The 23,130-nt window shown below is 44.4% G+C and overlaps 2 protein-coding genes across 5 annotated transcripts in view; one reads left to right on the top strand and one right to left on the bottom strand.

Annotated features, from left to right (window-relative positions):
- Positions 1-20,506, bottom strand: part of RALGPS1 (Ral GEF with PH domain and SH3 binding motif 1) — a 123,697-nt gene extending 103,191 nt beyond the window's left edge. For 3 of the 4 annotated variants that reach the window (XM_087704741.1, XM_087704745.1, XM_087704743.1), the window contains exon 1: positions 20,339-20,505. The gene's annotated coding sequence lies outside the window, so the exon portion shown is untranslated. Of the gene's footprint in view, positions 1-20,338 lie in introns of all 4 variants that reach the window. The other variant, XM_087704744.1, reaches the window with a different exon arrangement.
- Positions 4,526-6,819, top strand: LOC148048589 (uncharacterized). The gene is made up of 2 exons (XM_087703658.1): positions 4,526-4,710; positions 5,956-6,819. The coding sequence occupies exon 2, from the start codon at positions 5,960-5,962 to the stop codon at positions 6,746-6,748; it is 789 nt and encodes a 262-aa protein (XP_087559784.1). The 5' UTR covers positions 4,526-4,710; positions 5,956-5,959; the 3' UTR covers positions 6,749-6,819.
- Positions 20,507-23,130: the final 2,624 nt, after the last annotated feature.

The following is a 23,130-nucleotide window of genomic DNA, read 5'->3' as shown; positions in this document are numbered from 1 at the left end:
CTATTATTTCTATTTCTATTATTTCTATTTCTATTATTCTATTCCTATTCCTATTCTTCTATTCTATTCTATTCTACTCTATTCTAGGCTATATTCTATTCTATTCTACTCTATTCTATATTCTATTCTATTCTACTCTATTCTACTCTATGCTATTCTATTCTATGCTACTCTATTCTATTCTACTCTATTCCTACTCTATACTCTACTCTACCCTATTCCTATTCCTTTTCTACTCTACTCCTATTCCTATTCCTACTCTATTTTACTCTACTCTATCCTAACCTATTCCTACTCTAATCTACTCCTACTCCTATTCTATTCTTTTCTACTCTATTCTTCCCTATTCATACTCTACTTACCGTACTCTACTCCTATTCCTTTTGTATCCTATTCCTATTCCTACTCTACTCTTATTCCTATCCCTACTCTATTCTACTCTACTCTCTGTTCTACCCTATCCCTATTCCTACTCTTCTCTACTCTATTCTACTCTACCCCATTTCTATTCTACTGTACTCCTATCTTTACTCTATTCTACTCTCGAAATCAGTAATTGGACTTGGCCCGAACCCCAGGTCTATTAATTAAATTCAAGACACAAAATTAGCATAACTGATTATTGCTGAACTTCAGTCTTTTAATAGATTGCTTGTCTGCTTCTGCAAGGAAGATTTGCTGTCTAGCAACCCTAGAAGAGGAAAATTACTTTTAGAGAGTTTCTCTTCCCTCCCCCGCCAGGTTATCTGGGCTAACAATACTACTATGGAGGGTTTTTGGAGACAGGCGGGCAGCTATAAATGGCTATAAAAGACAACAACATCCATTGTCAACTCCCTAGAGGACAGATATCTGTTTGTCCCCAAAATATTCTGTAAACCATTGTATGCTCCATAAACTATTGTATGCATGGCTTATGTGTGCTTGTTTGTTTTTTAAAAACTGGCTCTTTAAACAAAAAAAAACCCCAAGACGTTTGCAGAAAAAACATGGCTATAATATTTCTTTCTCTCTCTATATAAAAATGGCTTTCTCTGTGCGTTCCAGCATAACTCTGGAACGCCTTGAGCAATTTCAACCAAACTTCGTACAGTGAGGAGAAAAATATTGGGGTGGGGTGGGGTGGGGGTAAGACACCCCTAACACCCCTCAGGGTGTGTGTTCTGTTAAGATGCAGCCTGTTGTGCCTTTTAATGGCTTCTACTGTACTGCCATAAAATGGCTCCAACTGTACAGCGCAGTGGAGTTGCCATGGTAACGGCTGCACAGTACTCCACAAGGGGGCTCCCTCTAGCTAGCGGGGAAATCCAACATTAGAAATTACGTTCGGTCTGGACATTTCCCCGCTATAAATAAATAAATATCCGGGGAATGCCAGGTTATCAGCTAATATTTCATATATTTGAGCAAACGGGCACCCTTCAAAGGTGCTTATCTTATAAAGCAGCAGCAAGGAAAAAAAATGGCTACCGTCACAAGCCAATCTCCAGGTTCGGTATATATACTTCCATCTTAATTTTCGAAGGCAGAACGAGTAATATTCACTGTGGGGACTTTAATGGAGGATGAGAAACAAGGTATTTGCATAGATTTGGGCTAACATCTTCAACTGCAAGTAGTACTCGATTTACGACCACAATTGAAACCCAACAGTTCTGTTGCTAAGTGAAACATGTGTTCAGTGAGCTTGCCCCCATTCTACAACCTTTCCTGCCACCGTTCGTAAGTGAGTCTGTTGTTCACAGTGGCAGTTGCTAAGTTAGTAACGCGGTTGTTAAGTGAATCTCTTGCTTGTCAGGTCGTCGCAAAAGGGGATCACGTGACTCCGGGGACACTGTAACCGTCATAAATATGAGTCAGCGGCCAAACATCTGAACTCTGATCTCCTAACCAAGGGGATGCTGCAATGGTCATAAGTTGAAGGTCACTTAGTGACCTTTGAACGGTCACTAAACGGAGCTGTTGTAAGTTGAGGACTTCCTGTATTCATGAAAGGCAGGTTAGCTCTCACTCCCCCTAAAAACCAAGGCATGAAAACACGTGCAGATATTCACAAACATATTTCACAACCGTACGCCCGGGACTCGTGCAACTATCTACGACATTCCTTGAACGTCATTGTGTAATTGGCCTTTTTTGTGTGTGCTCCAGATTGTGTGTATTCAAGGAGCAGCGTTGTATGCTTGTTTACATCTTACGGGATCCACAAGGGAGACGTGATGTCAAAATTCCTCCGATTGTTTTCAGGATGTAAAGACGAAGAGCAGATTACGCTCAGTCACGAAGGGAGGGATATATATATATATGCCCATTCCTTATTAATTTTCTAAATCTACCCTAAAGCTAAAAGATAAACTGCGCCTTTTTCAGCTTCTCAGCAGCCACGAAGAAAAACTGCCTTAAATTACATGCCTTTTATATATATATATATCTGAAGTGGATTGCCCAAAGACATAAAGGCGGTTGATTATTAATTATTAAGTAAACTTTTCCCTCGATCAATCCGTTTCCTGGAAGCTGAATTTATGAGAATAGTTTTGGGCTTGGTTTTTAAAAAAAGAATTCGGCGACAATAAGTCAATCGCATTTAACGGTGGCCCATTTTCAGCTTTGGAATTAAAGAAAAGAGGCAGGCAAGTATAAGCTCTCCCCCCCGCCCCCTTTTAATTGCGTTATTCTTTAATTTGGATTTCAACGAGGAAGACCTAGGGAATTTAGGACGCATACCCAGTTCCTGCAACTGTTCTTCTTCATGTGTTTTAGTCTCCGGCCCTCTCATCATCCTTATTGTTCTTCTCTGCACTAAAGTCTCCGTAAAAAAAAAAAAGATATTGGAAGGTTCCTTCCAACTCTGGTATTCTATGATCTAACTGAAGGACAAGCCTCTCTGAACCAATTTAAAGCCACGCGCATAGAAGTGATACACCTATTATTTTAAATTAGTTCTACAGCACATTAACGGACAACTCATTTTATAGGTAATCAAACTACTGCCAAACCTGGCCTCGATTTCCCCACCTCAAAACCACCTAATCCAATATCATCTGTCATGGGAGAGCATTTAACTACGTTTCCCAGCCAAATGATATAGTTTTGCTAAAAACTGGATGATATCGAGATCAAATTTCCTGCTTTAATGTTCCCATCTCTTTGACTACTTAGTAAACAACGGATAATTTGCAAATCAGTTTTCACAATAACTTAACTTTGGCAAATCTAAGGCAGAAAAAAACATTACGAACCATCTGATTATGAAACATAGGGGAAAAAAGCAATCCAGGTTAGAGATCTTTTCCCAGAAAATAAAGAACACCACGCTCGTTCCCTAAATTCTTGTTTTTAGCTAACTGCATGTTGTAAGTCCTGTGAAAATGAACCGTATTGAACGCACGTTATGAAGCTACCTTAATTTTAGCAACAGCACTTACACTTATATCCTGCTTCACAGTGATTCCCAGTCCTCTCTAAGCGGTTTACAGAGTCAGCTTCTTGCCCCCAACAATGTGGGTCCTCATTTTACCAGTCTCGGAAGGACGGAAGGCTGAGTCAACCTTGAGCCCGTCAGGATCGAACTCCTGGCAGTGGGCAGAGTCAGCCTGCAATCCTGCATTTTAGCCGTTGCACCACCACGGAAGAAAGGAAGGAAGGAAGGAAGGAAGGAAGGAAGGAAGGAAGGAAAGAAGGACCAGCACTTAGACTTATATACCGCTTCATAGTGCTTTACAGCCCTCTCTAAGTGGTTTACAGAGTCAGCCTTTCTTTCCTCCTTCCTCCCTCCCTCCTTCCTTCCTCCTTCCTTCCTTCCAACTTAGACTTATATGCTGCTTCACAGTGCTTTACAGCCCTCTCTAAGCGGTTTACAGAGTCAGGCTCCTTCCTTCCTTTCTTCCTTCCTTCCTTCCTTTTTCCTTCCTTCCTTCTTTCCCACTTAAGACTTATATACCTCTTCATAGTGCTTTTACAGCCCTCTCTAAGCAGTTTACAGAGTCAGCCTCTTGCCCCCAACAAACTGGGTCCTCATTTTACCCACCTCGGAAGGATGGAAAGCCGAGTCAATCTTGAGCCTGGTGAGATTCGAACTGCCCTACTGCAGCTAGCAGTCAGCGGAAGTAGCTTGCAGTACTGCACTCTAACCACTGCGCCCCCGAGCTCTTATACGTTTTCCTTATAAACTGGCAGCATTTCCCGTTTATCTGTCAAAAATTTAGCTCATAATCTATTTACCAGGCACTATTATTCCCGAATCCTGGGCGAATTCTTCGCAATCTTCAAATCGGTTCGGAATATTTACGAAGAAGGAGGCTCTAAACGCCGGGATTAAATACAGACCATTCTGGAACCGTAAAGAATCGATAGTTTTGGTTGTCCATGTTTTTAGTTTGTTGTGACACCGAAACTGAGCAGGGCATGGTTACCGTAAATGACAAGGAGGCAAAAAAACTCCTTTGCAGCAGGACAATCACTCATGACGTTTCTACTAATAGAAACTACAAGCTGTTGCTACATCCCTAGTTGTCATGGCCATTCTAAGCAGTCATTTCATAATAAACAAAGGAAGGTAGAGAGAGGTTGCTTTGAAGGGGAGACCATTGGCAAGAAAAGTTCTGTCTCACAACCCTTACGCAACTGAACGGAGGAAAGAAAAATAACTTATTACGAAAGCGTCACCTAAAGAGTTGCTTCCTTTAAAATCTTGGGTGCAGATACAAGGTGAGTATTAAAACCATTTGTTTCATATATTTATTTAAATGAAAATATAGCCCTGCTCCCAACTTGCGGCTTTAGGTTGCTCCCAGTATATACCATGTATTTAAAACTCTTAGCACTGTAAAGCTGATGATTTTACCTAGTTGGGTCATGAAATGTTTGCAAGAAAACCACTAAGTTCAGAGAGCACCAAGGACCCCACAGTTCTACTCCTCCTCCATTTCTGACTCCTGCTCCTCGTCCTCTCTCTAAACCCTATTCCCTTCTAGCCCTGATGATGTTATCTAGTTGGGTAATTAAACGTCTGCAAGAAAACCACCATGCTCAGAGAGCACCAAGGACCCCACAGTCCTCCTCCTCCTCCATGCCTTCCTCCTTCCCCTCCTCCTCTCTCTAAACCCCACTCTCTTCTAGCACTGATGATGCTACCTAGTTGGGTAATGAAACGTCTGCAAGAAAACCACCAAGCTCAGAGTCCTCCTTTTCCTCTTCTTTCTCCTCCCCTTCCTCTTCTCCCTCCCCAAACCCTACTCCATTCTAGCACTGATGATGTTCTCTAGCTGGGTACCGAAACGTCTGCAAGAAAACCACCAAGCTGAGAGAGCACCAAGCAGCTCACAATTTCATACAGGGCTAAAATTTCCCAAGGACAGAAAATGTATGCCTTCCTTGGCCCTTGTTTCAACTAGCTTTTGAGATGACCCAGGAGTAGCATACAATGGGCAGCTCCACAAATGTTTTAAATACATATATTCATTAATCAAGGTGGCTCAGTGGCTAAGCTTGTCAATCAGTAAGGTCAGCAGTTCGGTGGTTCGAATCCCTAGCGCTGCCTAACGGAGTGAGCTCCCGTGACTTGTCCCAGCTTCTGCCAACCTAGCAGTTCGAAAGCGCATTAAAATGCAAATAGAAAAATAGGAACCACCTTTGGTGGGAAGGGAACAGCGTTCGGTGCGCCTTCGGTGTTGAGTCATGCCGGCCACATGACCATGGAGACATCTTCAGACAGCGCTGGCTCTTCGGCTTTGGAACTGAGATGAGCACCGCCCCCTAGAGTCGGGAACGACTAGCACTTATGTGCGAAGGGAACATTTACCGTTTACCTTTTATTAATTAATCTTCTGGAAACGTAACAAACACGATCACTAAAAGTAATCCTCTGGGCCTCCTTGTTCTTGGCTGTTTAGCAACCCCAATCCCTAAAAACAAAATCAAATCCTCATTTTCAGTATATTTTCTGTATTCCAGGGATATGGAAGCAAGGCGGGGATTTCTCCAGAGGCCCAAAGTCCAGCTGAAGCAAACCTTCTGGGTAACGGAAGACAGCATGGCTAAACTGTTGACGGCGGGCGCCAAATATGTGGACGCAGTCGCTCAGACGCACCATTACTATGACACGGCTTTGGATGACCTAGCAATGGCGGGACTGTGGCTGAGTCGAAGGGACGAGGAATGGTTTCTCATCGTAGAATCCCAGGAGGAAGAAACTACAGCTAAGCTGGAGGAGGAAGCTGAGGAAAAACCGCCCAATCCACTCCCTGATCCACGGGAAACTTCATTCCAGAAGATGGCCGTTGATGTCCAGCGGGACAACGCTCTTATCCGCAGGAAGTCGCCCAAACAGAAAACGGAAGAGGGGGAAACTCCGCTCAAAATCCAGCATCAACAGCTGGATTCGGAGGCGGCTCCGAAATTCACCTCTCCCTTTGCCGAGTTGGTCGGCGGGAGGGAGATCACCGCCTATTTAGCAGCGCATCTCCGCCTAGATTTGAAGACCGAGGAACGAGAAAATGCCGCCATGGAAGATTTCTTGCAGACGGCGGGCGTCAAACACTACGCCAGCAATCGCATCGTGAATCAAGTGACGTACCTGTTGTCTGACAGGTATACCGTTACCGTTCAGAGGGAAGAAGGCTCTTTAAGGGAAACGGCAACGGTGTCGGTGGAGGCCGATGTGTTTGACATTTGCAAAGGTTTGGAAGAAATCGAAAATTTGGCGGCCTACCTGGGGTTTGAACAGCAAGAGGTTCAGAGCGAGTGAGAACTTATGACGGAGTGAGCCAGAGCTGCCCAAATATTTTAAAAAAAAAATAAATTTCTTTACAATTGCTTTCTAAGGGAATGGAGTGGAGTGGAATTGAGAATGAAATGGAATAGAATAGAATGAGAACAGAGAGTAGAGTAGAATAGATCAAGGGACCTTGGAGGTCTTCTAGTCCAACCCTCTGCTTAGGCAAGATAGCCTATACCAGTGGTCACCAACCAGTGGTCCATGGACCACTGGTTATCCGAGAGAAAATTTTGGTGGCCCACATAAAAATTATTTGCATTATCTATATTGCACTAAATACTATTCATCTTTTTTAAAAATTCATATTAGTGGCCCACGGGATTTAAAATTATAAATTTAGTGGTCCCTGAGATCCGAAAGATTGGTGACCCCTGCCTTACACCACTTCAGACAAACAGTTATCCAACATCTTCTTAAAAACTTCCAGGGTTGGAGCATTCACAACTTCTGGAGGCAATTTCTGTTCCACTGGTTAATTGTTCTAACTGTCAGGAAATTTCTCCTTAGTTCTAAGTTGCTTCTCTCCTTGATTAGTTTCCACCCATTGCTTCTTGTTCTGCCCTTAGGGGCTTTGGAGAATAGTTTGACTCCCTCGTCTTTGGGGCAGCCCCTGAGATATTGGAAGGCTGCTATCATGTCTCCCCTGGTCCTTCTTTTCATTAAACTAGACATACCCAGTTCCTGCAACCGTACTTCATATGTTTTAGCCTCCAGTCCCCTAATCCTCTTGGTTGCTCTTCTCTGCACTCTTTCTAGAGTCTCCACATCTTTTTTACGTCGTGGCGACCAAAACTGGATGCCGTATTCCAAGTGTGGCCTTTCCAAGGCCTTATAAAGTGGTATTAACACTTAACATGATCTTGATTCCATCCCTCTGTTGATACAATTTAGGATTGTATTGGCTTCATATGCTTTAGCCTCCAGTCCCCTAATCATCCTAGTTGCTCTTCTCTGTACTCTTTCTAGAGTCTCTACATCTTTTTTACATCGTGGCGACCAAAACTGGATGCAGGATTCCAAGCGTGGCCTTACCAAAGTATTATAAAGTGGGATGATTAAGGCCAGGGTAATAAGATCACTGTGATATATGGTATTTTCCCTTTCAAAATGCAACCTCAGGCCACACAGGTCCAGCGACTGGAAAATGCAGATTTATGGTGACAGAGGCAAATCAGCGACTGTCAGCAGCTCTCTATGAATAGCACAGAGGAAGCAGCTGCTAAGAAAAGGGGTGTTTTTTCTAAAGCAATGAACTGTGGAAATGTGGTTTCTTCTCCTCCAACCGGCACAGGTGCCCGAAGAATGGTTTACTTGAAACTCAAAAGGTTTCAAATAATCCACTCGAATCTCCCTGCTTATTCCAGCCGAACAAAATAGGGTTTTCTGCAGACATCTGTTTTCGGCTACGAAAACGTTCCACTCGGTGCTGCCTGCAAGAGCATTTTAATTTATTCAATTTAGGATACGCACGTTGGGTTCACTGTTGCTATTTTTAACATTCGGGGGAAGAGTGACAGGATAGAGGCTCCCTTTGCAGAAACCCTCGATTTACAACTCTTCATTCAGGTGCTTTGGAGAATAGCTTGACCCCCTTCCTCCTCTCTGTGGCAGCCCCTCAAATACTGGAAGGCTGCTATCTTGTCTCCCCTGGTCCTTCTCTTCACTAGACTAGCCAGGCCCAGTTCCTGCAACCGTTCATCGTCTGTTTGAGCCTCCAGTCCCCTAATCATCTTGGTTGCTCTTCTCTGCACTCTTTCTAGAGTCTCAACATCTTTTACAGATTAACAGAGTTGGAAGGGACCTTGTAGGTCATCTAGTCCAACCCCCTCACCCAAGCAGGAGACCCTAACCGTTTCTGAGAGAGGGCAGTCCAGTCTCTTCTTGAAGGTTTCCAGTGATGAAGCTCCCACAACTTCTGAAGGCAACTTCTGTTCCATGGGTTGATTGTTCTCACTGTCAGAAAGTTCCTCCTTATTTCCAGGTTGAATCTCTCCTTGGTCAGTTTCCATCCATTGTTCCTTCTCTGGCCTTCGGGTGCTTTGGAGAATAGCTTGGCCCTCCTCCTTCTCTCTGTGGCAGCCTCTCCCTCAAATATTGGAAGATGCTATCATGTCTCCTCCTCTGCTCCTTCTCTTCCCCTGACTAGCCATGCCCAGTTCCTGCAACCGTTCATTGTATGTTTTAGTCTCCAGTCCCCTAATCATTTTTGTTGCTCTTCTCTGCACTCTTTCTAGAGCCTCAATATCCTTTACAGATTAACAGAGTTGGAAGGGACCTTGTAGGTCATCTAGTCCAACCCCCTGCCCAAACAGGAGACCCTACTTCATTTCTGACAAATGGAAGTCCAGTCTCTTCTTGAAAGCTTCCAGGGGTGAAGCTCCCACAACTTCTGAAAGCAACTTCTGTTCCATTGATTCTTCTCACTGTCGGAAAAATTCTCCTTATTTCCAGGTTTTAATCTCTCCTGGGTCAGTTTCCATCCATTATTCCTTGTCTGGTCTAACAGCGCTTTAGACAATAGGTTGACCTCTCCTCCTCTTTGTGGCAGCCCCTCAAATATTGGAAGATGCTCTCCTGTCTCCTCCTCTGCTCCTTCTCTTCACTAGACTAGCCATGCCCAGTTCCTGCAACCGTTCATTGTGTGTTTTAGCCTCCAGTCCCCTAATCATCTTTGTTGCTCTTCACTGCACTCTTTCTGAAGTCTCAACATCTGTTGTTATAGTCTGGTGCCCAAAACTGGGAGCAGGTGTGGCCTTCTTGAATTTATCTCCCCCAAGGTCACCCGTCGTTGATTCAGTGCCAAACCTCTAGACGGATTCAAGTAATCCATTTCGGCAAAGTATTTCTGGATCTGTATAATACTCTTGTGTACTCTGCCTCTGATTAACCATAGCTACAAACCTCAGGTGTGTAGTAATGCATGACCATAAATAACAATTAATTTACATTTATATTGCCCAGTGGGATAGCATCATCTCTTTCACTCCTCCAAATGGCTCTAGGTCCTTTGAAGTATTGATTCTACAAGGAAGAGCTTATATGATCAATATCTCCTTGTAGTATTCTAGCTAGGGTAGCACCCGGCACGGTTCTCTCCGAGGCTTCCCAAGAGCATAAAGCAAACTCCTCGTCCCAACAAAAACCCCTTTTATTCATGGACTGTGAATTCTGCTCATTCACCTCCAGCAAAGTCTTCCAAGGGAGGATTTATAGTCACAGACCTTCTCTGGCTTGGAGAGCTGCCAGGCCGATATCTGCAGAACTTGGCAAGGAGCCTCGGAGAGTCACGAACCAATGAAGCGAACTAATGGCCTCCTGCAAACTCCACTCCCCTTTCGCTCCTCTTTTACTTCCTCTGGGAGGGGCCATTCACCGTCCATCTGTGGCCTTTCTCCCAAATCGACCCCTGTTCTTTAGCTGTTCCCTTCCTCTGGCCACTCTGCGCATGCGCACACTGGGAACAGGCTCCAGCTGTTCTTCTGCCTCACTGATGTCTGACTCTGAAGGCAGCTGATAACTGGCATACGGCCCTGGCCCCCTCTCTGCCTCTGACACAGAGCCCTCATCAGAGCCTTCCCCAGACTCCAGGACTGGCCCAGGTTTCTCCCCAACCTCCTCACCTTCGTGATGATTCGTGAGTGGTATTTCACTTATATAGACGATAGATAGATAGATAGATAGATAGATAGATAGATAGATAGATAGATAGATAGATAGACAGACAGACAGACAGACAGACAGACAGACAGACAGACAGACAGACAGACTGACTGACTGACTGACTGACTGACTGACTGACTGACTGATTGACTGACTCAGGGATTTTGGCTTGAAGATATTCCCATGAACTATAGATTTCACAGTTCTAGGATCCATTGTACTCTTTTCTTTTTTTTATGGCCAGAGTTTCAGCTGCTCCTTTGCACAAGATAACATTTTGCAGGTTGCAAAATTTATCGTGTTAAAACATGCCATTCTATTGGCTCCGCTCGGAAGACCGTGAAACTCCACGGAGAGTCCTCGTATTTCACAATACAGAATATTCGTGACATGGCGTCATGCAGGGAGCATGAGCTTTCCCTGTGCTCCGTCCTTCAGAAATGCAAAATGTGGCACAAAACAACAGCCCATCTCTGGGCTGTGAGTGATGGTTACTCAGCGTTTTGTTTTGATATCATACATTGCCCTGAAAACACAAAGGCGGGACATTTACGCACACACACACACACACCCCGTGGGACTCAAACCAAGTAACTTATCTTCAACCTGGCAGGCAATTTATTTTACACATCACAGGGATGTCGGTATTAAATTTACGGCTTCAATTCCTCGTAGTGCTCTATATTCAAAGGGAGATAATCTTGACATTGTTCCACTGCCCCACAACAGGAAGAGTGAACGAAGCTAAATTCAGACAAAAATCTACAATGTTCAGCTTCCCCACCTTGCTTAAACACCCCTGAATTCACAACTCTTAATTAACAACCATGGCCTATAAAAGAATACATCCCCATTTATAAAACCTTGTCAACAAATATCATTTTCTCACGTATCAGAAAATTATGGCAGTATATGTACATTTTCTTCCTTCCTCTTCTTCCTATCTCCTTCCTTCTTCCCTCCTCCTCCTCCCTCTTCTTCCTGTTTCCTCCCTCCCTTTCTTCCCATTTCCTCCCTCCCTCTTCTTCCCATTCTTCCTCCCTCTCTCTCTTCTTCCCATCTCCTTCCTCCCTCCCTTCTTACCGTTTCCTCCCTTCCTCTTCTTTCCATTCCCCTTCCTCCCTGTCTTCTTCCCATTCATTCCTTCCTCTCTTGTTCCCATTCTTTCCTTCCTTCTTCCCTCTCTTCTTCCTGTTTCCTCCCTCTCTTCTTCCCATCCCTTCCTTCCTTCCTCTCTCATTCCCATTCTCCTCCCTCCTTCACTCTCTTCTTCCCATTCCTTCCTTCCTCTCTTCTTCCCATCTCCTTCCCTCCCTCCCTCTTCTCCCTCTTCCTCCTTCCCTCTCTCTTCATATCATGCCTTCCTTCCTCTCTCTTCTTCCCATTCTCCTCTCTCCCTCTCTTCTTCCCATTCCTTCCTTCCTCTCTTCTTCCTTCCTCCTTCCCTTCTTTCCTCCTTCCCATCTCCTTCCTTCCTTCCTTTGTCCCTCCCCTTTCCATCTCCTTCCTTCCTTCCCCCCTCCTTCCCTCCCATCCATCCATCTCAGGAGACCCCAGGAGACCACATAAATCTTCAACAGATTCATGCATACACACATTTCCAAATGCTAGTCGTGATTATTCGAAGCTCTGCAGTGTGACTCCTACTGATGCTATTTTGGGCACCGCAAATAATATATACAAATTCCTAATGATCTTACTGAACGCAGTGACCCTCCACTGCAGACGGCAAGGCATTCAACTTAAAAATAACGCGATTGACAAAACTCTTAAATTAAACGGTGCCTTCCAAACTATACTTAGGCAGTTTTCCTTGTCAACAAGCCCTGGAACTAAATGTATTATCACACCCTCCCTCCCATTGCTTGTTTTCTTTTTTAAATTTGAAATATATATATATTTTATCCCAAGACACTTTACAATAATAAGGAAAGAGAGATATTCGGGTGAGTTGAATTCAAGATATTCTGAATTCTGATTCTGTCATGCTGGAAACGGCACCTTCCATTCAAAAATTCATCCGATTGGTCTCTTAAGGTTGCGAACAATTAAAGCTCTACCACAATATCTTCTTTTCAAGTGTGCAATCAAAACACACACTCACACACAAATTTAACACAAATGTTAAATTCCAGCTGTTACACTCTACCGTTGCAATCCTGTGCTCTACATTCAATAAAATTTGAATTCTTTCCCTTGCCTTAAAGGCTCCATGATTTTGGAGGTTAAACAGAGCCATTGTTCAGTAATTCGGGCTCAATGTTAAGACACTTTGGCCACGGCCGTTAAGCGAATCGCTGCGGTTCTTAAACGAATAACGGGGCTGTTAAGCCAATCCAGCTTCGTTTCGCCAACAGCTGGATAGGAATGCTACAAATGGCAACCAGGACACTTAACAACCGTCACAAATCCATGCTGGTTTTGCCAAGTGCCCAAACCTTGACCATTTGACCATGGGATGCTACGAGGGTTGTAAATATGAGGACTGATTGTAAGTTACTTTTTTCCCCAGCGTCGTAATTTCTAAAGGAACGGTTGCAAGTAAAGGATGGCATAAAATTAATCCCAGTGTAACAGTACAGGGTTGAAGTAGCTAGATTTAAATTGATTACATTAATTGAAGTAGCTACAGATCCAAGCTGCAGTTTCAACTCCACACCAGAACAATTAGACACAAGGACAGGTTTTTTCCCCCAAATGCCATCACTCTGCTAAACAACTAATTCCCACAACAGTGTCAAACTATTTATTAAGACTGTATTACTATCCTCCTTCTTCCACTTGTGACTATAACCTTGTTGCCTGTATCTTTATGATTTATATTGTTGATTTGGTTTCCTAGTATGATTTGATTGCTTGGTTTAGTATCCTATGATTATCACTAAGTGTTGTATCTTTTTATTCTTGACAAATGTATTTTTATTCTCCTTATGTACATTGAGAGCATCTGCACCAAAGACAAATTTCTTGTGTGTCCAATCACACTTGGCCAATAAAAAATTCCTTATTCCATCGCATTCCACTCCACTCCACACCTATTACTATTTTTATTTTATTCTATTCTATTCTTATTCTATTCTTATTCTATTCTTATTCTATTCTTATTCTATTCTTATTCTATTCTTATTCTATTCTTATTCTATTCTTATTCTATTCTTATTCTATTCTTATTCTATTCTTATTCTATTCTCTATTCAGTCCATATTCTATTCTATTCTATTCTATTCTATTCTATCCTATCCTATTGTATTTCTACGGTTTCAAAATGCTCCTCTTAATCAGCCTATATATTTCTGGCTTTTGAAAGGGCGTGGAAAATATAAGAACGACAACAGAGACTTCATAATCTTTAAGCAAAGAATTCAAACTGACACTTTTAAAAGGTTGTTAGTCCCCATAACAAATACCCTGTGAGTGTGTTTTTTTCCCCCTTCCCAAATTTGTCTCTATGTTGTCCCCAAACTTCTTGCAAACAATAGGTGAAACATAGTATTGCTATTTACTTGCAAAGTTAATGTATCAGTCGAGACAAGCAAGGGAAACATTTTGTTGAAATAACAATCCTGAATAACCAAATAAGAAAATGCAAATTCATGCATCCAGTGAATAAAACAAATTAAAAACTGACTCAATGATCTTTTGAATAGCCATGAAAATACAAAAATATATGAATAATGATCCTTGGGTAAATGGCTCCACAGTTATTCCCCTTCATCAGTCTACCTTCAGAGAAATTTCTCTATCATCTATCTATCTATCTATCTATCTATCTATCTATCTATCTATCTATCTATCTATCTATCTATCTATCTATCTATCATCTATCTATCTATCATCTATCTATTTATCGAAAATGTGTGTGTGTGTGTGTATTTGTGTGTGTCTGTTCCAGCATAACTCTGGAACACGTCGAACAATTTCAACCAAACTTGGTACACAGGAAACAAATACTGGGGGTGGGTGGTGGTGTGTAAGACAACCCTAAATCCCCTCGGGGTGTATGTTCTGTTAAGATACAGCCTGTTGTGCCTTAAAATGGCTTCAACTGTACTGTCATAAATGGATTCTACTGTACAGCACAGTGGAGCTGCTATGGTAACGGCTTCACAGGTAACAAGGAGACTCCCTCTGGTAAGGGGGAAAATCCAACATTAGAAATTACGTTTGGTCTGGACATTTCCCCCCTATAAATAAATACCCGGGCAATGCCGGGTTATCGGCTAGTATGTGTATAAAAAAAAAGAAATAAATTAGAACATCAGCCATGACTAGTACTGATGATGTTACCTAGTTTGGTAATAAAATGTCTGTAAGAAAAACCACCAAGCTCAGAGAGCACTAAGAATTCCACAGTCCTCCTCTTCTTCCACTCCACAAAACCACACTACCTTTTGCCCTGATGATATTCCTTAGTTGCGTCATGAAACGTCTGCAAGAAAACCACCAAGCTCAGAGAGGATCATGGATTCCACAGTCATTTGAATCAATTAAGCAAATTTATTGTCTCCTGCAAACTCCCCTCCCCTTTCGCTCCTCTTTTATTTAGCAATAGCAATAGCAGTTATTTCCTCTGGGAGGGGGCATTCGTCATCCACCTGTGGCCTTACTCCCAAGTCGACCCCTGTTCTTCAGCTGTTCCCTTCATCTGGCAACTCTGCGCATGTGCACACTGGGGACAGGCTCCAGCTGTTCTTCTGCCTCACTGATGTCTGACTCTGAAGGCAGCTGATAACTGGCAGATAGCAATAGCAATAGCAGTTAGACTTATATACCGCTTCATAGGGCTTTCAGCCCTCTCTAAGCGGTTTACAGAGTCAGCATATTGCCCCCAACAATCCGGGTCCTCATTTTACCCACCTCGGAAGGATGGAAGGCTGAGTCAACCCTGATAGCCCTGACCCCCTCTCTGCCTCCGACACAGAGCCCTCATCAGAGCCTTCCCCAGACTCCAGGACTGGCCCAGGTTCTTCCCCAACCCTCCTCAATGTCTGACTCTGCTGCCAGCTCTGCTGGCCACTGGCGGGCCACAACAGTTGCACTGTATAGTACAGGATGCATAAATTATTAATCAGCTGAAACGAATCTCTAGAATTCAGCCAAATATGAAATACGCTCCTTAGCTATGTTGACACAAATGGGAATAGCCCAAGATGTAGGCCACGGACTGAAATCCAATGTCACAAAAACAGATATCTTGCTATGATATACAGGTAGATTCAGGTATTCGGGAATAAGGGGTCGAGAATACATTAGGAAAATATGTAGGATATCGAGTCTATCGATTCTGAAAAATGGAGACGTCTTATCTGTCATTTTTGGAATTTCACAGAGATGGAGTTGAAGGACACCTAAGGAAGTGTATACAAACAATTTAGCCATAAGGTTCAGAGGAAGCAAATGTGCTCATTGAGATGGACAGGTAATGAGGCGTGGCTGGCTTGCTTTTGATATATTATGATCTAATCTGTTTACCTGTAACGCATTTACCTGTATTCTGCCTTTATTAGTCTTTCAAAGAACTCAAGGCAGGGAACATAGCCAATGCACCTTCCTGTTTTCCCCACAACCCCCCTGTGAGGTGGGTTGGGCTGTTGGACTAGAACTCCCAATCTCCTGGTGACTGGGCCAAAGTCACCCCAGTCAGCTTTCATGCCTAAATGAAACTAGAACTCCCAATCTGGTGACTGGGCCAAAGTCACCCCAGTCAGCTTTTATGCCTAAGGCAGGACTAGAACTCTCGATCAGCCTCTTTCTGGCCTGGTGCCTGAACCACTAGGCTAAACTGGCGCACTCCACTGTATATAAGCAAGGAGGTCGTTAAGCGAGTCCAGCTTCCCCGTTGACACTACTTGTACTACATATAAATGCTGAGACTTTAGAAAGAGTGCAGAGAAGAGCAACAAAGATTATTAGGAGACTGGAGGCTAAAACATTTCAGGAACTGGGTATGTCTAGTTTAATGAAAAGAAGGACCAGGGGAGACATGATAGCAGTCTTCCAATATCTCAGGGGCTGCCCCAAAGAAGAGGGAGTCAAGCTATTCTCCAAAGCACCTGAGGGCAGGACAAGAAGCAATGGGTGGAAACTAATCCAGGAGGGAAGCAACTTAGAAGTAAGGAGAAATTTCCTGACAGTGAGAACAATTAACCAGTGGAACAACTTGCCTCCAGAAGTTGCGAATGCTCCAACACTGGAAGTCTTTAAGAAGATGTTGGATATCCATTTGTCTGAAGGGATTCCTGCCTAAGCAGGGGGTTGGACTAGAAGGCTTCCAAGGTCCCTTCCAACTCTGTTATTCTATTCTAAACATATGTAAATTTATATAATCCTTTGTAAGCTGTACTCTGGACTGTCCTGCTTGAGGAGACAGATGAGCCAAAGATAACACAGGGAAGCAAAATAATCTTATGGATATGGATATCTGTTGTGAAAACCACCCAGCATTACTCAGGTGAAATCGGTAGCTGTACAAATCAAGGAAACACACAAACAACACAACACTTTCTGCAGAAGGCCATCAAGCCAGAGGGAGCTGACAACATGCCAGACCAACCAAGGCTTTAAATAGAAATCCTGAAAGTCTGCATTACAAACATCACACAGGTAAAGGTTCCCCTCGCACGTATGTGCTAGCCTTTCCCGACTCTAGGGGGCGCTGCTCCTCTCCGTTTCACAGTCAAAGAGCCAGCGCTGTCCGAAGATGTCTCTGTGGTCATGTGGCCGGCATGACTCAACGCTGAAGGCGCACGGAACGCTGTTCCCTTCCCACCAAAGGTGGTTCCTATTTTTCTACTTGCATTTTTTAACATGCTTTCAAACTGCTAGGTTGGCAGAAGCTGAGACAAGTCATGGGAGCTCACTCTGTTACGCGACGCTAGGGATTCGAACCGCCGAACTGCCGACCTTTCTGATCAACAAGCTCAGCATCTTAGCCACTAAGCCACTGCATCCCATTACACAGGTACAGAGACGAATTATTAGATTATCTTGCTAAGCCTACTTACAAAGTCACTTGTAGGAAATAGAAGGCTATATGAGTCATAAATGTTTTTTTTTTAAAGAAGATGTGAAATTGACAGGCCCCAAAACCACAATCATCATAAATATGAATAATTTTCCCAGCATCCAAATTTTGATCATGTGACCACGGGAAAAGCAGCAAGTGTGAAAAATGGCAGCAAGTCACCATTTCCAGTGTCATCATAACTTTGAGTAGTCATTAAATTAACTGTTATAAGGCGAGGATTCATTGTAAACCAAAAAGAGTCTCCCATAGGAGGACTGGTCTCTATGACAGGTGTCATAGACAGGTGCCACAGAAATAAACACCGGAAAGAAGAAAGAAAGAAAGAAAGAAAGAAAGAAAGAAAGAAAGAAAGAAAGAAAGAAAGAAAGAAAGAAAGAATAGGAAGAAGACGAAAATATATAGAAAAATAACCAACTAAGGAACAGGGGCAAAAGAAATAAACCCCAGAAAAAAGAAGAAAGAAAGAAAGAAAGAAGAAAAAAGGAGAATAAGATGACAGAATATAGAAAAATAACTAAGGAACAGGGGCAACAGAAATAAACCCCAGAAAGAAGAAAGAAAGGAAGGAAGGAAGGAAGGAAGGAAGGAAGGAAGAAAGAAAAAAAGAAAGAAGAGAGAAAAAAGGAGAATAATAAGAAGAGGACAGAATATAGAAAAATAATCAACTATGGAACAGGAGCAACAGAAATAAACCCCAGAAAGAAGAAGGAAGGAAGGAAGGAAGGAAGGAAGGAAGGAAGGAAGGAAGGAAGGAAGGAAGGAAGAAAAAAGGAGACTAAGAAGATGACAGTATATAGAAAAATAACTAACTAAGGAACAGGGGCAACAGAAATAAACCCCAGAAAGAAGAAGAAAGAAAGAAAGAAAGAAAGAAAGAAAGAAAGAAAGAAAGAAAAGGAAAGGAAAGAAAAGAAAGAAAAGGAAAGAAAGAAAAGAAAAGAAAAGAAAGAAAAGAGAGGAAAAAAAGAGAATAAGATGATGATGACAGAATATAGAAAAATAACCAACTAAGGAACAGGTGCAACAGATACAGGAAAGAAGGAGAAGGAAGAGGAACGAGAAGGAGAAGAATATAGAAAAATACAGAAGAATATTAGAATATTAGAATGGACATTCTATGGCTATTCTGACCAACCAGAGTAGTTTGGGAAGAGAGGGCTGACCAATCAAAGCAAACCAAAGCCAACAGCGCTGCCACTCTCTACAGAAGCCCACCATGCCTTCCCCACCCAAACTTTAAACCGAAACCTACTAACTCTGGTCTTGCAAATATTACACAGGTCCAGGCACAGAGAGAGAGAGTTCCCAGTGCGCCACCCCAGAGTTAAATGTGTGAAAATGGGTAGCTGGGTGCATCGCCTTTACAAAATAAAAAAATACATCAAATCAAAACCCTGCATAGAAAGGCCACACGTGAGCATACAATACAATACAATTGCCTAGAGAGATGCAACACCCATAATATTATCTGTAACTTCATTTCTTTGCTACCAACCTGCCTTCCATGGAGGACCTGTAACACTGCACAAGTCAAAAAGAGGGCTGTGAAAAAACCTACAGACCCCTCGGATCCTGGGCATTAATTGTTTCAACTCCTACCCTCAAAACGAGGCTTATAGGGCCCTGCACACCAAGACAACTAGACACAAGGACAGTTTTTTTTCCAAAATGCCATCACTCTGCTAAACAAATAATTCCCTCAACACTGTCAAATTATCTACTGTATTGCTATTATTCTTCTCTTCCTTCCTAGTCCCTATCTCCTCCCACTTATGACTATAACCATGTTGCTTGTATCTTTACAATTTTATATTGTTTTGTTTCCTAGTATGATTTGATTGCTTATTAGTAACTTATGACTATCAACTAAGTGTTGTTATCTTCTGATTCTTGGTGAATGTATTCTATTTTATTTTTCTTTATGTCCACTGAGAGCATCTGCACCAAAGGCAAATTCCTTGTGTGTCCAGTCACACTTGGCCAATTCTATTCTGTATTAATAATATTATCCAAATAATATTAACAACACAGCACAAATAATATTAACAACACAAGACAGACAGACAGAAAGAAGAAAAAGAAGACGACTAGAATCAAGTAGTGGTTCTGACCTCCTTGGAATTGCTTTTGGGGTTATGGACCACCAAGACTTGGACTCAAGATTTAAATTGTAACTGTTCAAGCGCTTGAGGAACCCCATGGGATGACATCGCGGCCGCCCCCCAGGGGTCTGTGGGCCACAGGTTGAGAACCCCTGGAATATACAATAGACTTAATAGGCGTTATGCCACTTGCCAACCACCCAGAGATTCTTGGATGAGATGGGGGGCCAACTCAACTCAACCCAACCCAACTCAACCCAAGCCAACCCAATGTAAGGCAACACAACCCTAACACAACACAATGCAACCCAATACAACACAACCAGAAGCCCCCCCCCCATACCACCAGTGACTGTCCCCCCCACCATACCTACACATACCCCCCTACCCTAAAAGTCACTCTCCAATCACTGGGAGGGGATGAAACCCACCAGGGGTGCCCTCCCCCCCCATGGCAGTGTGACGCCTCCTCCCCCCCCAGGGATGCCGAAGAGAAGCCAGACCCACCGTGGGGAGGGGGGGTCGTGGGGAAAGGTCAGCAGGAGAAGGGGATGCCACGGGTGAGCGAGGGGTGGGGAGGGGGCTTCAAAAGCAGACAGCGGTAAAGACAGACCTGCAACGACACGCCTGCAAAACAAGGAAGGGGGGGGGGAGAGCAACGGCGGGGAGGGGGTGTAAAGGAGGGGCGGTGCCGGGTCCTGCGCGAGGATGGGACCCTCCCCCACCTGTCAATCAAGGGCGGGGCCGGAGGGAGGGGGGAAGCTGGCTCACCTGTCGGAGGGAGGGAGGGGCGGCCGCCTTCTGTCCGCCCCCACCTGCGCGGTCCCCTCCCGGGAAGGACGAACTGGTCGCTTCCTCCTCGCCGCCGCCGCCCCCCCACAAGGCCGCCCGCGGACGCCGGTGCTGCTCTCCGCGGTGGGCAAAGAAGCGGCGGCGGCGAGGCTTTCTAGCTTACGGCGAGCGCTGGGCGTTTGAGCGACAGCGCCTCCGCCCCAGTCCCCGCGCGGGCTCGGCCGGCGGCGGCCAATGGGCGAGCGCAGGGGGCGGGTGGAGGCAAATGAACCCCGAATGCGCAAGAGGAAAACCTTGGGAAACTGCGGCGGGGGGTGGAGCGGATCGGTTGGAATGGAACAGCCGGCATCGGCGGCGGCCGTTGGCGCGGAGGGAGGGGGCGCGGAGGGAGGAAGGGCAGTCGTGCAAATTTGGCAGCAGCAGCGAGTATTTTTTTTTCTTTTTTTGCACGGCCGCTCATGGCAGGGTCAGCTTGGGTGGTGGGGTGGAGGGGGCTGCGTGGATTGCGCAGCTGCCAGTGGTTTTTGCACGCGCGCTCACACGCGCACGCACACACCCGTCGCATTGCAAGGGGGCCTGGTTTCCCCGGGAAGAGGGGAAGGAATCAGCCCTGGGAAGGGATGGGTCCTGCGGAGAAGGTGGGTCGTTCAGGATGGACTTGATGGAACGCCGTCCGTGGACCGATGGGCACAAAGACCTGGGTTTCTGGAGAAGGCCCCGTTGGGAAAGAAAGGAAGGAAGGAGAGGAAAGGAGAGATGGAGAGGAAGAAAGGAAAGAGGAGATACAAGGAAGGAGAGATTGAGAGGGAGGGAGGAAGGAGAGATATGAGGAAGGAAGGAAGGAAGGAGAGATAAGAAGAAGGAAGGAAGGAGAGATGGGGAGGGAGGGAGGAGAGATGGAGAGGAAGGAAGGAAAGATGGAGAGAGAGAGAGGGAGGAGAGATATGAGGAAGGAAGGAGAGATAAGAGGAAGGAAGGAAGGAGAGATGGAGAGGAAGGAAGGAGAGATGGGGAGGGAGGGAGGAGATACAAGGAAGGAAGGAGAGATAAAAGGAAGAAAGGAGAGATGGAGAGGAACGGAGGAAGGAAGGAAGGCAGAAAAGGTAAGAGGAAGGAAGGAAGGAGAGATACGAGGGAGGAAGGCGGGAGGGATGGAGAGGAAGGAAGGAAGGAGGCAACCAGCAACAGGCTCAGTCAACTCAGTTACGGTGGGGATGGGGGCACCACTAGAAGACCAAGTTGGGCACAGATCCTTCTGGAGAAGGTCAACTAGCTACATGGTTGCTGGAGGACCTGCAGAGCACAGGCCGAGCTTCCCAGGGAGTGCCGGAAAATGCAGACTCTGAAAAGGGCAGAGAGGAGAAAGAAGGGCACCTTTGAATGTTAGTGTGGAAGGTGGCTCTTAGAGATCCCACAGACCAGCCAAAATATCCCAGAGATCCCAGACTTCTAAGAAAAAATATATCCTCACCCAAAAAAATATCCCTCCAAGCTTCCCTCGTCCGAAGGGGACACCACCACTATCCTAAATGTGAACAGCTTGCCCAACCTCCGAATTTGGATTGTGTGGCCATAAGGATAGCAAAGTGGTCATTAAGTGTGAAAAAAGTCACTTTTTCCCCGGTGTAACTTTGCATGGTTGTAACTTGAGGACTTCTGGTACCATTCTGGACAAATGCCTGTCCAGTCTCTTTTGGAAAAGAAGCTTCCCCCCCCTCCGGAAAAAAACACCTATTACCTGCCGTAGAACAAGCTAAGCACAGGTGCATCTACATATTATTTGACATTATTCAGGATCCCAGAAATTAGAAGAATTCTACGCATGTCAAAACCTTGCACGTTTTGGCTTAAAATGACACGATTTGGTTGCAATCGAGCAGATAAAAATTGAAAGCATCTCCTGGGAAAACAGCCAAGATGAGTTGCGTTGTTGACATCCTGTTCGACTACTTGTCTTGCATTGAATATATTTTTGGCCTCGGTTGGCTGGTTTCTCTTGGTATAAATAAAACAGCCTAGCCTTCCCCATCATCAAGCGGCTTACTGGTCTTTGAAACAAAAGGAAGAAATAAACCATGATAGAGAGAGAGAGATCCCTGGTGAAAGCCTGGAAACGATTAAAACCATGGGAACTCAACATAACGAAGTCCGTTCGGGCGAGAATACACATTACGTTAAACCAAAATAAAACACGGGAGGAAGATTTTGTGTAGAATTCATTGGGAATGCATGTTTACTTCCTGCTCTGGGGCAAGTAGGTACACGGTGAAGGAAGTTGCTGAACTTTTATTTATCATAAAACAAACAGGAAATGCGATTAGCAAGAGCAGAGCAGAGGGGTTTAAAGTACAAAAAAATCCAGCATTTCCTGGTAATTCCCTTCCTACACGTGGGGAGGCCAAGTATCCCTAGCGCCCACGTAACGGAGTGAGCTCCCGTGACTTATCCCAACTAGCCGTTCGGAAGCACGTTAAAAAATGCAAGTAGAAAAATAGGGACCACCTTTGGTGGGAAGGAAACGGCGTTCTATGCGCCTTCGGGAGTTGAGTCATGCCGGCCATATGACCACGGAGACGTCTCCGGACAGCGCTGGCTCTTCGGCTTTGAAACGGAGATGAGCACCGCCCCCTAGAGTCGGGAACGACTAGCACAGATACGCGTGGGGAACTTTTACCTTTTTGTACTATACTATTAAACAACTTTTTCGTCTTCCTGGTTGTCTCAGCCCCAGCCATGGCTGTTGGAGATGTGAATCCTTTAGAGTCTCAATG

Source organism: Thamnophis sirtalis, unplaced genomic scaffold (assembly GCF_051295495.1).
Source record: "Thamnophis sirtalis isolate CommonGarterSnake01/CBP01778 unplaced genomic scaffold, rThaSir2_p1.2 scaffold_2, whole genome shotgun sequence".
In the NCBI taxonomy this organism is placed as follows: domain Eukaryota; kingdom Metazoa; phylum Chordata; class Lepidosauria; order Squamata; family Natricidae; genus Thamnophis; species Thamnophis sirtalis.
The sequence above is the reverse complement of the archived record's forward strand: the minus strand, read 5'-3'. Positions and strand labels throughout refer to the sequence as shown.

Bases quoted from the DNA above. Each gene is read 5' to 3' on its own strand.
- LOC148048589 (XM_087703658.1), top strand. From the start codon at position 5,960: ATGGAAGCAAGGCGGGGATTTCTCCAGAGGCCCAAAGTCCAGCTGAAG.